Source organism: Anomalospiza imberbis, chromosome 3 (genome assembly GCF_031753505.1).
Source record: "Anomalospiza imberbis isolate Cuckoo-Finch-1a 21T00152 chromosome 3, ASM3175350v1, whole genome shotgun sequence".
In the NCBI taxonomy this organism is placed as follows: domain Eukaryota; kingdom Metazoa; phylum Chordata; class Aves; order Passeriformes; family Viduidae; genus Anomalospiza; species Anomalospiza imberbis.
Genome location: NC_089683.1, coordinates 56,648,341 through 56,665,169, shown reverse-complemented (window position 1 = coordinate 56,665,169; position 16,829 = coordinate 56,648,341). Strand labels below are relative to the sequence as shown.

The following is a 16,829-nucleotide window of genomic DNA, read 5'->3' as shown; positions in this document are numbered from 1 at the left end:
TGCAGATATTTGTAACAGAGGTCTCACTCCTGAAGGTAGAATGAGATTTTTCATTGTTTTAAACAGAGAACAAACCATTTCTTCACTATGTCACTGAGTTGTCAGAAATTAATGGAAATATGATTTCAAGTACAGCAAAGGTAGACAATGACTCTCCAAAACCATTTTGCTTCTAACCAGTCTCATTTCCTTTCCATTTTCAGGTTAAATGATTCCTTAGCAGGGAATAAGAAAGGGAGAATGATTAGGCACTTTAAAAATAAAGGGTCAAACCTAAGTACAGTAGACAATCTTTTCTGGTAATAATATGTTCTTGACCTTGCTGTCACAGGACTGAACTGCAGTATTATGAAAATATCAACACTTCCCAGTCAGTAGGATATTGAAGCTGTTGCTAGAGCAAGCAACATTTGGCTTCCTCAGGATATGTACATCTCAGGCCATGGAAATGCAGGACAGTTGGTGAGTGCACCATGCACTTGCTGCTGGTGGATCCAGGTGCATTTCAGCTTCTCCTGCAGCCTCACCTTCTGTTCTTCAGTCAAGCATATCTGCCCTGTATGAATAAGTTTGTGTTCCAGACAAGATGATAGGATGTGCCAGCCAGCATCCTTATACACAGGGACAGAGATGACTGTAGGGAGCTCCCCATCACTGCCAGCATAGACACTGCACAGGGCTAGGGGACATAAGAGGGCTTAGGCTATGGTGGCATTTGGGGTGTAAAAAGAAATCTGGTGAATACCAGGAAGATTTATAGGTCTCATAGAATCTCTCAGGTAAATTGCTTCTGATTTTCTCAATGGCTGTAAATCTCAGCTGACTCAGTGTGGACCCTGCACACATCAGAGCCATTATCCTTTACCTCCTCTCACCAAGATGCCAAGACCTGGAGCTGTGCTACAACAAAACTAATTATCCAGAAACAAATTTAGCCCTTTTACTGAGTAATTCACCCCTGTTCCTGAGCAAATACTATATACATGAAGCTTTGAGGGCTTGTTAATCCTATTGGCAGGATTTCAGATCCGCTGAGTTTCAGTCCCTTTGTATCTGAATACATGGCAGAACTACAAGCCCTGGAAAAAGAATCCCCAAGTGCTTTATGAGCATCAAGAAAATATGCAAAAAAAAGGGCTTCTCCATTGGTACAAACCCCACTGTATGTGCAAACTGATTGTCATCCTTATGTAAGAATGTATCAGGGGATATCACTTCATCATAAAAATGAATTGGAGGACTGGAAAATAAAGCCTATTCCAGATTCTTTGAACTGAGATTTGAGTTTGAACAAATCTTCAAACTCTTTATTACTTAGATTTTCCATCTGTAAAATTAAGATAATTATCCAATTAATCCTTAGGCTCAGTATTTTAAGATGCCACATATTATCAATTTTCCCTGCCTCGTGGAAGGCATACATCACTGCATGAGCAGTCACTGCTTTTATTTCTTCCCACATTCAGAAAAATACAGAACAAAACAATATTGCAACTAGCTTCCTATGCTAGTGCCTAGGACCTTCTAGTCTTATAGTCTAGAAGGTCTGCAAACTGCTTACACAATAAGCACTCTTAGTATCTGAAGCAAAATCCAATCATATCTTCTCTCTGGCAATAGGTGCTATGTGACTGAACAACCAGAGAACAACTATCACTGTGGGCAGATGTGATTGTTGCTGAGACATCTCACTTGCTCATCCATGGAAAAATGTTCCTTGTTCAGGCCAGAAGCAATTGAAAGCAAGCTGGGAGCATGCAAGGTTCATTGATTATTTCTGAGGGTTTACAGCCCACAGCAGAGAATTAGTTCAGGCAGAGTGGGAACTGACTCCAACATTTGCCCAAACTTTAAGCAAACCTGCAGTGAATTCAGTTAACATTCACTTTCCTGCATTAACTGTTTGTAAATGAGAGTGTGATAATGTACAAGTAATGTTCAAGTGAACGACTTTGCTCTGGTTAGAGATGGCAAGGACCAGAAAATACAGTCTTATGACACTTTCAGTCTGATTCCTGGGAAACAAGGAAGTATAGCCTTGGAAGGTATCCACAGCTCTGAGGGACCCTGTGAACATGTGGGAGCTCTGCCCACTCAACATACCTTGTTCATTGTGAGTGTTGTGTAAACTCCACTGTTTAATTAAAAGTTAAATTCCATGCTCAAAATTATTTCAGGCACATTTTATAATTTTTATTATAGGGTACAAAGCATTTGTTTCTTTGTGATAGTTAAATTGTAGTCTTTAGTCTGACCTCCTTAAGTCTGCATAAAAAGAGAAAAACAGCAGTAAGTCCTGATTTTGAAAAGTCTAGACATGATCTCTGTTTCTATTACACCTTGTCTTATTTTGGAAAATACAACCAATGTTAATTAAATGGTGGTTTTTTTCTGAACTTGATTTAGGATAGAGGTACATGTCATTGTGAGTCAACTGAAAGGGCTCAAATTTATAGCTCTGTTTGCTACTTTGTAGGAACTGTGTGTATTTCTCCCTTGTGTCAAACGAAAGATTGTTTAACCCTGGATGAGAGGGCCACGATGAGTTCATCAAAAATGAATTTGAGAGGCAACTTGACCATGGCCTACAAATATCTTCCTGGTGGAGCAGCTACTTGTAACAAAAAGCTCATCAAAGAAAAGATATAAAAGCATCTTGTGACTGGAAGATCAAGCAAAAGCAATCAATTAGAAAAAAGTGAAAAAAAGGTTGAACAAAAACCTCATATAAGGAAAGGTGGGTTTTACATCACTGGAAATCCTGAATTCCAAACCAGGCATAAAATGCCAGAGGTGAGGGGGGTGAGGTAGCAATAAACCTGACAAGATTCTGTAGCCACATTATGCAGAATATTGGACAAGACTGTTGTACCATCTACATCTGACTCTACAGTTAGGTACCTGAATTTCCACTTCATTCAGCATTGTATGGTCTCAAGATTCCTTTTCAGTCCCATGGAACAAAACACCGATATGAATCTGAACCCAAAGTGAAACTCTTTCAAAATCTCAGGCTAGAAACCTTGGATCTCATATCCTGGCTTTAATGAATTTTTAAACTAAGAGAGAAAAAAGTAGCTTTTAAAAATGTTCTGTTCAATGCTTTTATTTCCACCATCTGACATAAATGAAGATGTTAGATGCTTTATAATGATTAATCCAAATAACATTTATATGCATTGTTTGGAGTAGTGTAGTTCTACTGTAGAAAAAGCACTGGTGAAATTGAATCTAAGTGTAAGTAAGAAAAGTGCTGATTTTCACTGCTGCTTGTCCCTCGACTTTGTTTTCTCAAGAGGAAGGATTCTTTGACTGACTGGTAGCTACAGCATGCTGTACATTTATAATGAATTGCTGTCTGATGCAGCATTTACATTGCACTGCAGGTTTGCAGTTTCATTGTTCCCAGCAGCCTGTCCTGTGAACCACAGCACAGTCCTTCCTCCTGTTACACAAACCAGTCCCATTCAAAATTAGCTGGTTCCCAACATCATCAAATTCAGCTCTGTTTTGCACTGTTGAAGGCAATGAATCACAAAAGCTCTGGCTCACAGAATGTTGTTCAGTTATGACCCTGAGCTTGGCTTTAGGCTGGGATAAGGTCCTTGGTCAAAACCACAGTTAACCCAATGCCACATTCAGTTAGCCCAGTCTGTCCTTCTGCAGAAAAATGCATCTTCTGTCCCCTGGCAATGGTCAAACAACCTCTGGAAGGTTCATATGTGACGTACAAAACAAAAACATATTTGGTTATGTTTTTGCAGGTTAGATGTGAGCTACTTCAAATAGCTTGGACTTACACAGATTAGCTGCAAGTTTTACAATAACTGAGTTTTTAGTCTGCCATTAATATCTGTTTCTCCCTTCCCTGATAATTTTAATTGAACAAAATATTGCCACAAATAATAAGGTTTCTCACAATTTGACAACTGTCAGAGCAAAAGCATGATATTTATTGAAAGTAAAAGTTGGAGTTGGAATAAAATATTGCTTTAATGAAATGAGGACACTTTTCCCAATAACTAACAGAATGCTCAATGCTTTTTTGTTATATAGCAAAGATATGACAGGAATATGTTTGAATAAATCAGTAACACAGTGAAGAACATTATTGTTTTCAGTCTTGGTGATTCTTCATGGAAGCCCATCCTTCAGATCCCACTAGGGTATCTATATGGTAGCAGTATTTTGCACAATTAGAAAACTCTTTTCTCTTTGGAGATAAATAAAGACACTTCCTGCCTTTGCTGCTCTGTGTTGTGTGTTTGTGGTAGCAATAGCCCAGGGAGCTGTGCTGGCAGCTATGGGCACCTGCAGCCCGCTGTTCCCAGGACTGGCACCCTTTGAAGAGATGCTGTGCAAGGATGCACCACTGTGTGGAGAAACACAGAGCTTGGAGAAACAGCATTGCAGGACATGAAATGGCTTCCTCTCAACTTTGCAGGTCACTTAATTATGGCCCTGTGATGCAGCACTATCAAACCCAGTCCAAGTCATGGTTAGTTTACGGAAATCTGCATCGCTGCTTTTTTCACCCAGGGAAAGAACTTAGACTTCTCACATTTTTTCAAACAGCTATGTAAACCTCTGAACATTATTTCATAGGCAGGCTGGGAGAACCTGCCAGTAAGAAGCAGCACCTGTAGCCATGTTCTGGTCTAGGCAACTTCAAATTCCAGACTCATCAGGGGTTCTTGCTTTGGACACCAGCATGGAGACATGTTGTCTAGTCTCATTTCAGAAGCTGCAGATGACTGTGGTCACCAGCAGTGGTGACAGCCCTTCCTAGGCACTAGGCCCAGTAGTGGTGGCCTTGGCAGATGTTTTGGACTTTCACTCAGACATCACTGAGACTTCAGCAGCACTGAAGCAGCCATGCCAAGAGAAGTGTGGATGGCCCCCATTCATTTCAATGGATATCTGGCTGTTATGACTAACTGCAGAAGTTTTAGCCACCAACTTTACGAATCTTTTAAGTTTAGGTGAGCATTTCACAAACACAGTCCACAGAGCTAATGCACAATTGGCCCTGTCACATTCTGATGTTGTCCTCACTGGAAGAGATTGTCTACAGGAATGAACATGTAAATCCAAACACGTTAACTGCCATAATGAATTCAGTGACTTATTTGTATAATTGGGAATCTCAAGCAAAACCAGGATACTCACTGTCATCCCAGTGGCAAAAAAATGCTGGATCCTGAGGCTTTGTCTTGCTGAATAAGGTAGAGTCTACAGGACTCCAGAAAACAGCAGTGAAAGCAGACAGTTTAATAAATGAGTATCATTTTGTATCAATAAGCAACATCTTTTCTTTCTAATACGAAGTGGTTGTGGTATTCAGTCTAGATAATATATTCTGCTTCCACTGTTGGTATTGATGTCCTTTCAAGTGAACAGAATATGAAGCCAATAATGAGCTCTTGCTGTTAAAATGTTCAGCAATGAAATAACTAACAATGTTGATGAGTAAATTAGGCTTCAGAGTTTAAATTGCCTTTGCAAGCTACATTTCTCTGGCTCTTGGTTCAGCAGAGCAGGTGAGAACTGGCTGAAAGCTAAACAGAGCAATCCCTCTACAAGCACATGCATTAGAGTTGCAGGTCACTTCTAGACCAGAAGTGCTACCTGCCTTGCCTTAGTTATTCAAAGAGTAGCATGTCTTCTTTAAACCATCTTAATTCTCCTTTTTTTTGGTAGTCTCTACCCCTGGCACCTTGCTGTGTGCAGTGAAGAAATATGGACCCCACATCACAGCAAAGAAGGAAGCAATTTCCCCAGGTCTCAGCTCCTTTGGGGCTCCCATAATCACAGAATCATAGGATGGTTTGGGCTTGAAGGGACCTTAAAAGATCATTTAGTTCCAACTCCCCTGTGATCAGGGGGCACTTTCCACCAGACCAGGTTGCTCGGGGCCCCAGCCAACCCGGCCCTGAACTCTTCCAGGGATTGGGCATCCACAACTTCTCTGGGCAACTTTTTCTCATGTCTTAACATCCCCACAGTAAAGAATTTCTTTATAATATCCAACTGAATCTACTCACCTTCAGTTTAAAGCCATTCCCTCTTGTCTTGTTACTATATGCCCTTGCAAAAAGTCCCTCTCCAGCCTTCCTCTTGGGCCCCTTTATGTACTGAAAGCTGCTATGAGGTTTCCTCAGAGCTTTCTCTTCTCCAGACTGAGCAACTATATCTACCCACAGAGATGCTTATATGAATGTCTGGATGCCCTCAACCTTTCCCATACTGGCTGCCATGAGAAAGATGAGTTTATCAGGGTATCTCATGAAGTATTTGGATTTCAACAGGCTTTCCTATTCCTTTTCCTCCATCAAGAATGAGTAGCTAGTTTGCCTACCCTGTCTCTTTCCCAGCCTTTGTTTAGGGATGGTCTCCAGGCTGAGGACACACTAAGAGGCATTACAGCTGAAAATAACTGTGTGCCTCGGTCAAAAGGAGCAAAGAAGGAAGTGATGCAGTTGCTATTTTATTAAGCAGTTATAAAAACTGATGTCCTTTTACTTTCTAAAACAAGAAAAAGCAGGATCATGCAATTAATGGCATATTTGCCCAAAATATATAAAGCACTGAACATTAGCCAAAATCAAGTTCAAGTTAATTAACTTCAAGTTAAGTGTTGCTTGCACTGATATATGAACTTCTGACTTCTACTTCCCTTTACCTTCTTCTGATGACACTGAGATTGGGGAAAACTCAAAACCTAGTCTAGTACTGTTAAACTCTGCTTCAGAGAAAGAGCTTCCAACATAGTTTACCTTTTGCAAACCAAAGGATGTAGTTTTCCACAGCTGATTCCTAGAACAAGGCTTAGTGGGAGCAGTCCCTCTCACCTGGTCAGCTGGTCTTTCAAGGTCCCATTTTTGGAGTACAAGAAATGTGGGAAGAGAGAAGTTGTGCTTTGTGGTATGAAAAAACCTGTTGGCTTAAATACTGTATTGTATGGATATTGTTTCAAAATATTTGACCTGCTGAAGTCAGTGTGTGTGTACTCAGCTAGCACAAAGACCTGGCCACTCACATTAAATTGTCTCCTTTCCCCTCACTGAACTTTAGGCTTGAGCAACATCAGCTAGGAAAAAGACTTAGTCCAGTATTTTACAAGCACCACGGTAAGCATTTCACTGACACAAATGAAAAGAAAAACTTCTTCAGTGAAACTGTTATAGAATTTAACTACTGAATTTGTAGTATGTGAACATAATCCAGGAAAGCATAAGAAAGAAACATTATGCATATAATAACAAAGGGGCTCTTCTCAAGGCAGCCACAGGTTTTAAGAACCTCAACTGAAATGGAAACATAGACATAAAATGGAAGGTGTGATTCAAGTGTCACTGTACATACAGATAATTCTGAGAAAATTAAAGGAGGAAAAAAGTAAATTAACAAAATTATTGAAATGGATGCATTTGTTAGCAATATCATACACAATTAAAGTGGGTACACTTAGTGCTAAAGAAGTTCCACAAGCTATTTCAAACTAGGTTTCCTACCCATTCGTGTCACTTCTGTATCTGGTGTTCTCTGTGTTTCACAAGAGTTTTACAGTAGCCAGAACAGTGGCTGTCCTGAATGCCTATTTCTTCCACACTATTCGTCATGTGCTTATATGAATAAAGATAATGAGAAATATGCAATCAGAAGAGCAAGCCACCTTTTCAATGTTTTGCAGTCCTATGCATCTTCCAGACACCTTCATGCCTGTTTAGAGTGTGTGTAATGGGGGCGAAGTGCCATTTGAGTTGGGACTCTTTTGAATAAGAGTATTCCTAAAACTAACAACACAAAGAACAGCACAATTGAAAACTCTACATAAGCAGCCCACCAGAACTCCAGACCCACGCTGACAAAATACTCAATCTGTCAGGACTGCAGACTTTGAGAAAAGTGAATTTGTATGAAAAAGTATTTAGGTTTTGATGCTAGCAAGAAAACTTCTCCTGTCCTTGGAGAACTCTTTACCAAAAGCCAAAATTCCAGTGGGAATTCTTTACCTTGTTCTTCTGCAGCACCTTATTTGCTGTTTGACTGATGCTTCCCATGCTAATGCTGGATGTAGTGTTTCAGTAGGATGGAGAGCCTGGGAAGTACTTTGGGGCAGATAGGGTTAGCAATGGTGGGTGTAATCCTGCTGACTGGCTTCACCCTCATGCTCAAGTTGTCACCCAGAAACAGCACCACTGAGGTCAGAGATTTTATCAAAGTGGTGACAGAGGATAGTCACACTCCTAGTTCTCTAAATTCTTCCACAGTTCTGATTGAAATCTCATGTGTGAGTAAGAGAGGTCTGGAGGGCAAGCAGTTAGAGGCACTGCAATAGCACGGATGAGGATGAAGTGTTAATTAGGAAGGGGAACATGTGTCTGCTGCTCCCACACTGGCAATATCCCAAGGATATGTGAAAGGATTGCACCTGTGCATCCCCTACACCAAATCCCACCCCTGTTAAGGTTGTCCCTGCTGTGAAAGAAAGCGGGCAAAGTAGCTCTCTGCAAACAGTTCCATGTAAGGAGACAGATCCTCTGGGACCCTGTTCACCATTTCCTTTCCCTTCCTCTACCTTTGCAGGGCCAAGGCAGTAGAATGGGGCTGGACCATCTGGTCCACAGTGTAAAATCAACACACACACTTTGAATGGAAAAATGCAATTTAAAATACAGTGACTTACAGGGCCTTTTTCTTTTCTGAAAGATCACAGTACCTCACACTTCATAACTTTACCCCTGATTATAGAAACAGCTGGAGAGAGGCCTTGCACTGTCGCCTGAAATACACACTTTAGATGGAAAACAATTTTGGTCTCAAGTGTTGTAAAGCAAAACCCACCTCAATAGAATGCTCTCACAGCCTCATGTATTCTGTCTGTGTTTTTCAGATGAAGGACCCCCAGAGCAAAGGAGATTCGCTGCCCAAGCCGGAGCCCAGGACCCTTTGGGGTGGTGAGGACACAGGTACGGGTGGTGTGCCACAGGGCGGGCAGTGGGGCTGAGCGAGCAGCACGCTCTGCTTCTGATGCGCCTTGATTCTGGGCTGAAGTGCTTTGTCTCCAGGCCAAGCTTGATTGAAGGATGTTTTTCATGTCAAAATGAGATGCAGCCTCTTACCCACTGAGCGTTTGCTGGGCAAAAACAACAACTGCCTCACGTGTGTGCATGGCTGCAGTGCACAATGTGCAGCACACAGGCTCCAGAGGAATTATGCCATGACACAGTGAGGAGAAACAACAGAATTCCAGTAGATCTGTTTAATGAGCTGTCAGACACGTTTCATCATTGACCCGTGGTGTGAGCAGAGCTCTCGTTAGCTAAGGCAAGAGTCCTGTGAATGCATCTGAGGGCAAAAGTGGCTACTCAGTGACCCCTGGTCTGTATGCAGGAGAACTGAGCTGTGCACAAAGAGAAGCCTCAGTAGCTTTGGCATAGTTAGAATAAATTATGTTGAGCTCACATGTGTTCTTCTTACTCTGTCTTCCTTTATGTCTTGGAGTTCTGCTTTTTTGGAGGGATAGGGAATTTTTAGTGTATTTTGTTTGTCTTTATTTCCCTTTGCCTAATAATAAGCTTAGATATTATTTACAAGTGGAAAGAATGCCAGATTAACTTGGATTGTTGGTACTGTGGTTAAATGACACGTCAGAACTGCATTTAAGCCAAGAAAAAAATTACCCCTAAAAATGCTGTGACTACACAGTGCAAATGTCCCAGTAAATATAAACTGCTCCTAACATGACAGTAGATGTCTGATTCTGAGGCGATTTCACTTGGATGTTTGAGGATTTTCTTCCTGCTTCCTTTGCCATTTTTGCAACTGTCCCCCTGGGAAAAATCCCAGAAGCCTCTGTCCCCATTAGGAGGAAATCTTTCACTTCCTTGCTTTTATTCTGAATGCTTAATGCTCTTGGTTAATTCCCCTCACCTATAACCAGTCTTGGCTTCTATGCATAGACATTAAATCCTGATCTAGATGATAAACTTTTATGAAACAAGTTTAGAAATACATTTAATTAGCTCAGTCAGTCATGAGATCTCACAGTAGTGTGTGAATGTTGCAAATTACTTTTCCTAAGCAGTGGTAGCTATAGTTTTTTTTTTTTTTTTTCAAAAACATAGGACTCCACATAGGGAAGCTGATTTAACTAATTTGAGTGGTGTTTACTTCTCCCTGAAGTACACTAAGCCAGTGATTACCCCACTATGAGCTACATGTGCAATGGGAGAGCTCTTAATGTCCTTTTGCTCGCTCCTGCTCCCTATTCACTACCAAGTTATTGTCTTCTCAGTTAAGTCCACAGCTGGCAACATGTGAAACCACATCTGGGGAATGACCCAGTTAAAAATACAGTATTTAGGCACCACTTCTTGGCAGTGGTGATGAGATGGGGATGCTGGCTGTTATTTTTCTTACCCATATTAATTTGGTATCCAGGCTAATTTCAGTTAAAGCAGAAAAAGTGCTCACAGTTTACTAATCTGGGACCTCGTCCCAGAGTAGTTGAAGTTTAAGGGCTCTTCTGCCAGGACACAACTGCCAATTGTAAAGATTACAATTTCATGCCCATGGCACTTCTCAGTTTAATGAAACATCAGCTTTTTTCCTACTTTTCCCTCATCTTTTCCAATAAAGCCCTATTTCCTGACAAAGAAGCTAGCTCAATTAAAAATGTGATGAAAATGGTCTAAAGGCACAGCTTGAAATTCAGTTTTGCAACTTAGAGAATTATTTTACATTTGATTTTTCTTTTAATGCAATAATTTATACACTACAACAAGGTAGCAGATCAAAGGTCTAATAAAGCTTAATTGCAGTTCATATACCTGTTTCTCTGGGTGTCATACTGAACTTGCACTAAAAAAGAAATGTAACAGTTTGGATTGAAGACTTGGGAAGTCCTTCCAGATTTACCTGAAAGACAACCTTGAGCTGATCCTTCAGCCACTGGTGTCAGGCAGGAAACAGAACTCCATGGAGATTCAGATGCAGCAATATGGAAGACCTGTGATGACTTCACATTCTAAATTTTTTTCTGAAAAATTGTGCTTCCAGTACTTGTAGCTCTGAAGAAGTTTTCTCAAATAAAAACCAAAACTATCATTTCCCCTGACTTCAGACCTCTGCAAAGGGAGTGGTGCTCTTACAGTTGTCACTGTTTTTTGTGACAAAGAACAAACACCGGTCTTCTGACTTACAGGAGAACTGGCTGAGGAGGAGAAGAATCAGTCCCTATCTGTGTCCTTTTCTCTCCCTTGACTATGAAGGAAGGCTGGATGAGCTGGGTTTAACTTATTCTTGGAGATATTCAGTAGTGGGGAATCCTCGATGTCCATTTTCTTGGACAGCTCAAGCCCTTGCAGATATAACACAGAACTAAGTATTTGTGGGGTTTGACACTTTATTTGTTTTGAATTTGCATCTTTTCTTGTTGATTTATAAATCTGACACCTGACCTACCATACCATATGGTAAAGGAGGTCAGCACCAAATTGGTCAAACCAGAGCCCTGGATGATTTCTTCATCAGTGTGGCATTAGGTGAGGTTTCCAGGGGATCTGCCACACTGCTGCAGTTGTGGGGGATGAAGGCAAGGGAAGGCAGGAGGATGAAAAAGGCATCACTGAAGAAAATAGCAGGGTGATGAGGAGATACCATATCCAGATCTGACCTTTTCACTTGCCCTAACATTTCCTTCACAGTATCCCTTTCAGACAGTATGCAGACTGTGTCTTTATTATGTTTGGGGTCCTGTTTCCCCAGCAGGAATCTACATTTTGGCAAGATCTTCAGGCCTTATAGGAGAGTATCATATGTTTGAAAAGCAGTAGAGGGGCCACCATCTACAAGCTTTTTGTGTGTTATGGACACAGCTAAACAATAAATCACACAAATGCATTGCAAGATTAATAGGTTGAAGCTCTAGGAAAATGTGGCAGAGAACAGAAGCCGAGTGTCAGGGGTATCCTGGTTGTTCATTTCTATTGAATGGCTCCTGACCAAGGAGAACTATTGCTTTGAATTTTACAGACATTGAAATAAGCTAATTAAAAAGGTCATATTGAATGAAGATCGCACAGGAAAAGTTGCTATAATTTCCTATATTTTTTATGTTGCCTGTAGAAGTGACCTTAACAGTTGGCATGTGCTTATGTTGCTTCCTTACAGGAGAAAAATATGTGTTTTTTTTTTTTTTTTCTTTAGTAGTGGTAGCCCAAAGTTTTTCTGTATTATATTTTTCTGCAATACATTTTGCAAGAGAAATCAGTGTGGCTGCACTTCTCAAAGGGTGAGTGGGGTTTGTCCAGGAAAGAGTAACCCTAACCAAGGCAGAATACAATGTAGCAGCATGCTGGAATCCATAGTCCTTAGCACCACACAGCACAAACGCATCAAGTAACAGAACAGCCTGACTGAGGAAACTTTTCATCCTTTTCACACCAATGGAAATGCCCTGAGGTAAATGTGTTTCAGAAGAGAGAAGGGCTAACTAGGGCTTGCTAGGCACTAGCCCCTAATTCCCTTTCAAGGCCCTAGGCAGAGGACAGGCTGTCCCCAGACGATTGCCTCAGGAAAGAGTTGAAAGCTCCTTCCAGGACACCTTCTGCTTCTTCAGCTCCTGCACAGAAGATGAGACTTCTGTTCATGTGGAGAAGAAACTATGTTTTAAATTGTTCCATGTAAACTGTAGCAATGACTGATGTCTAAGACTGTTGGAAAACCTCAGAAATCTTCCCACTTCTCAGGAATTTGGGGACTAAGGGGTGTGATCTCAGTCACTGGCATAGATTCATTTTAAATTGTGTCAACAATCACAACGCTCTTTGATACCCTCTGTAGTCTCAAGCAGATACTTGATATACGCTTTGTCACTACTTCTCAGAAGGTGATTTGTAAATCTGTTCAGTGCTGAGGGAAATGAATTAAAACCCTTTTATTATAATCAGAATTTAATATGGTCTATCAAATTGCTTAGTTTACCTGAGATATGCTATAATTTTCATTTATTCTATCACAACATTCAAACTGCATTTTCTTGAAATAATTATTGAAGAAGACAAGCTCTTGTCTGTGTAAAACACAGCAGCATAAACTCATTTACTGCAAATAAAAACAGATGGAAAACTGCTGTTGCTTTTAATATGGCTGGACGAAAAAATAATACTGCAAATATGTTAAAAGAAAATGCAAAACTGTGGCTTACAATGTAAACAAAGTATTTACAGCATCTCAGTAAAATTCATACCAAGGAATTAGAAACTTTAAAAGAAACACCTCTCCATAAAAATACATTGGATGCCTGTACACAGCCCCAGGGGAAAAAATAATTGAACAAAGATTTCATTAGAATAACTCAGAGAAAAGACACAAATATTGAAACAACAAATAAAGAAGGTTCATTCTAGAAGCACCCTATACATCACTATGTGGATGAGAATCATCCCACTAAAAATAAGACTACTTGTCTATCTAAAAATAAAAACTAGTGTTTGTACCCGTTTGTAGAAGTGAGAGTATACATTCTAAACCAGAGTGACCTACCATGGCCTGGGCTCTATAGATACCCTTTAAGCTCAAGACCAGCCTGGATGGAGGGACAGAGATATTTCTTCATGCACACAAATTCTTTCTCCTAGATCTGCTAGTACATAACAGATGTATCAGAATTCCAACACAGTTTTAATAACAGAAAGTACAGGTTCTACTCTGCTGGGCATGTTTCCTGGGCTCTCAGCATTGTGCTCTGCCTGCACATCTTCCAGCACTTGCACAAATGTAGTTTTGAAAGGGAGTAAAAATTGAAGACACACTATCTGCGTGAGATGTATTCCATTTAAAGCAAAAGTTAGAGGTATTCTCCTTATTACCAGAATTACCTTAGCTGTTCTAGTTGGTTTATATGATCCTTCCCTTAAAAAAAAAAAAAAAAAGAAAAAAGATATTCTTCCTCTTCCCATTCATTGGCTAAATGAGGGACAACATGAAGAACTCTACATTAAGTGGTTTGAGGGGACAAATACTTGTTTTTGATGTTATAGTGTTGTTGTTTAGAGGGTCCCTATAGATCACCCATCCCAATCCAAGGCCAGACTATCATCAGTGCTGGAGCAGGTCAATGTGGATTTTGTCTGGTCAAGCCTTGGAAACTTCCAGGGACAGAGTTTCCTCCAGCTCTCAAAGCAACCTGTACCCAGGCTGCTCTATGCTCCAGGTGGAGATTTTGTTTCCTAATAGCCAAGATGAACACTCATCTTCCTGCCATTGCTCCCTCTTGCACCTTCTGTCACCACTGGGAAGAGTTTGGTTCTGGTGTCATTGTAGCTCTTGACCATGAAATCATAGGCTGCTGTTCAACTGCCTTTGACCTCCTCTTCATCAGATGCTCAGACACATGCTCAGATGCTCTTCTTCATCAGATGCATCAAGCTCAGCTCTTCAGCCTCTCCTCAGTGGTCCTGTGTACTAGAACCTTGATAACCTTTCACTCTGGCTCCCTCCAGTTTCTTAACATCTTTCATGAAGTGGATGGCCAAAACTGTCCCACTTTCCACATCCTACTTGACTTCTCCCTATGAAATGAAAACATGAGAAATTATCTCAAATGATTTTGAAGATGACATTGTACTCATGATGTTCCAGTGAAGGTGACTGCAGCTGATGATGTTGCTTTCGGAGCTGGCTTCAACTTGAAGCAGCCAGGAAGAAAGAAAGGCCTGAGAGAGAAAAGGCAAAATGAAGAAGCAGATTAAGGCAAAAATATCACTCTAAGGAGTAGTGGAAATGTTGGAAAGAAGACAGAGGACAAAAACAAAGCTGAAAAAGAAGATATGACAAAGTCCAAAGGGAGCAGTATAGGAAATTACACCATGACAATTCTGTTACACTGTGATCCAGACAAATGTAGACTAATGTGATCTACTTAGCAAATGGGGATGGGTCAAGTTTGAAATAATTTAAGCTAAAAAGTTTCATTCTCCAGAGAGGGCAAAGCCTCTCTTGAAAAAACAGTCCTCCAAATAATTGTCTTGCTCTATATCATTGAGCATGTTGCTCAGGAGCTTTATGATGACAGCCTTTGAAATATATCTTTCATTTATTTCAGTCCCTTTATAAGTCTGCAGGAGAATTACATTCCTGTTTTGGAGTGGAAGGTCCAAAATACCCTCTCTTAGGGATTTTGTCTCAGCTTTCTGCGCTGCTCACTTGCACCAGCATACCCAAGCTTGCCTCTGCCAGCTGACTGAGGAATGACTTAATAAGGGGAATCAAATCTGGAATTTGAATTGGCCCTCCTGGAAATGCTATTTGAAGTCTTCCAAAACAATGAACAAATTATCCATACAAGGACTTCCTCTAAAAATTACTTCATTGCATTGAGGGCTGTACACTACCCTCCCCACAACTCTGCAAACATCTGACTAACAGCAAGTTGCTCAAGAGAAAATGAATAAGCAGAACTTCACTTTACACAAGAAGAACTGTCACATTTTTGGACTTTTTCCTGGAAAAAAAATCACATGACAAAACCAAAGGAGTGAACAGCCCTGACATCAGGAGGATTGGCAGTGTACTCCAGACTAGATAATGTTTACAGAAAGATGAGGGCTAAATTTCTATCCTGTCAAGTCTGTGCATGGTAAAGAAATGCTTTAACAGGCAGGATCAGAAAGGGCTTTCATCATGTTTGCACCTTGCTGCCGTGCATATTTCCCTGGATTTTTTGTAGTACAGATGTATCCCAGAGTTTTTGGAGGTAAAAGAGAACCAATTCCTCTCAGAAAATACAGCCTGGAAATAGCTTTCTTTTTTGTAGAAGTCAGACCATTGTTTGTTGATTCTTGCAGCCCAGAATGGCTCTACAACACTGCTATTTCCGTGGGATGTTGTGTTTGTGCGACCTGCCTTCAGCTGTTGTGTCGTGTTGCTATGGGCAAAGGCTGACAGCTGGTGTGTTTCGCTGCAAATTAGTGCCTGCCTTTCACTCCGGAGTGAAGTAATACCTAAACGAAGGGCCAGATTCCAGTTCTCTATGGAAATGCCCCCAAAACAAGTGAAAATACTACCAAAACACATGCTTTGTACCCATTTCCTGATCAGTCACACGATACTTCCTCTTTCTATATGGAGTTCCCCACACACTCCCACATTAGTTCCCTTTTTTTTTTTCCATTCTTAGCAGTCTAAACATTTTGCATTGTGAAAAGAATTCAGCATCTCAGCAGTTCCACATTTCTTGTAAGCTGGCCCCACAGAAGTGTCAGGATGCTGAGCCATGCTCGTGGATGATGGCATATAGCCTGGAAGCCTGTATTTCTTCCTGTGGAACCAATTCAGAGTAAAATGGGATTTTGAAATCAATTTCAAGATCTTCTGTGAAAAGGACTGTGTCTTACAAAACAGGACTTTTTACAAGATGATAGTTGTAATATATTGATAAAATAGTTTTAAATTAGTTTAGCATTCTTAAATTGTTTAAAGAGCATTTGAATTGCCTCTTTGTTCCAAGCAAAAGTTCTCACGGTCCAGGACCTCATCTCCAGTAATAGTTCATGTTAGATACCATTCAGAGATGTCTCATAGTCTTTGACAGTGCTAGAACATCAGTTGGTGACCTAAAACAATAGCTACAATTTTCTTTCTAAGTAATCACTAAAGCAAAAGAAACATGGAAATAAATGAAACAATATTCTCAAAACACTCTTGATAAAGGAAAGTGAGTGAATGTCCAAAGTTTAGCTTCATTATATGCTTTTTTGTGAATTTGAATCTTATAGCTGTGCTGCACGAGGTGATCCATTGATAGTTTTGCAAAAAAACTA

General features: G+C 40.5%; 1 protein-coding gene across 1 annotated transcript in view; it reads left to right on the top strand.

Moving 5' to 3' along the window:
* SGK1 (serum/glucocorticoid regulated kinase 1) overlaps nucleotides 1-16,829 on the top strand; it is a 69,734-nt gene that overhangs the window by 35,619 nt on the left and 17,286 nt on the right. Inside the window, exon 3 of the mRNA XM_068184529.1 lies at nucleotides 8,897-8,972. Coding sequence (XP_068040630.1) covers nucleotides 8,897-8,972 — 76 coding nt within the window. The remainder of the gene's footprint in view (nucleotides 1-8,896; nucleotides 8,973-16,829) is intronic.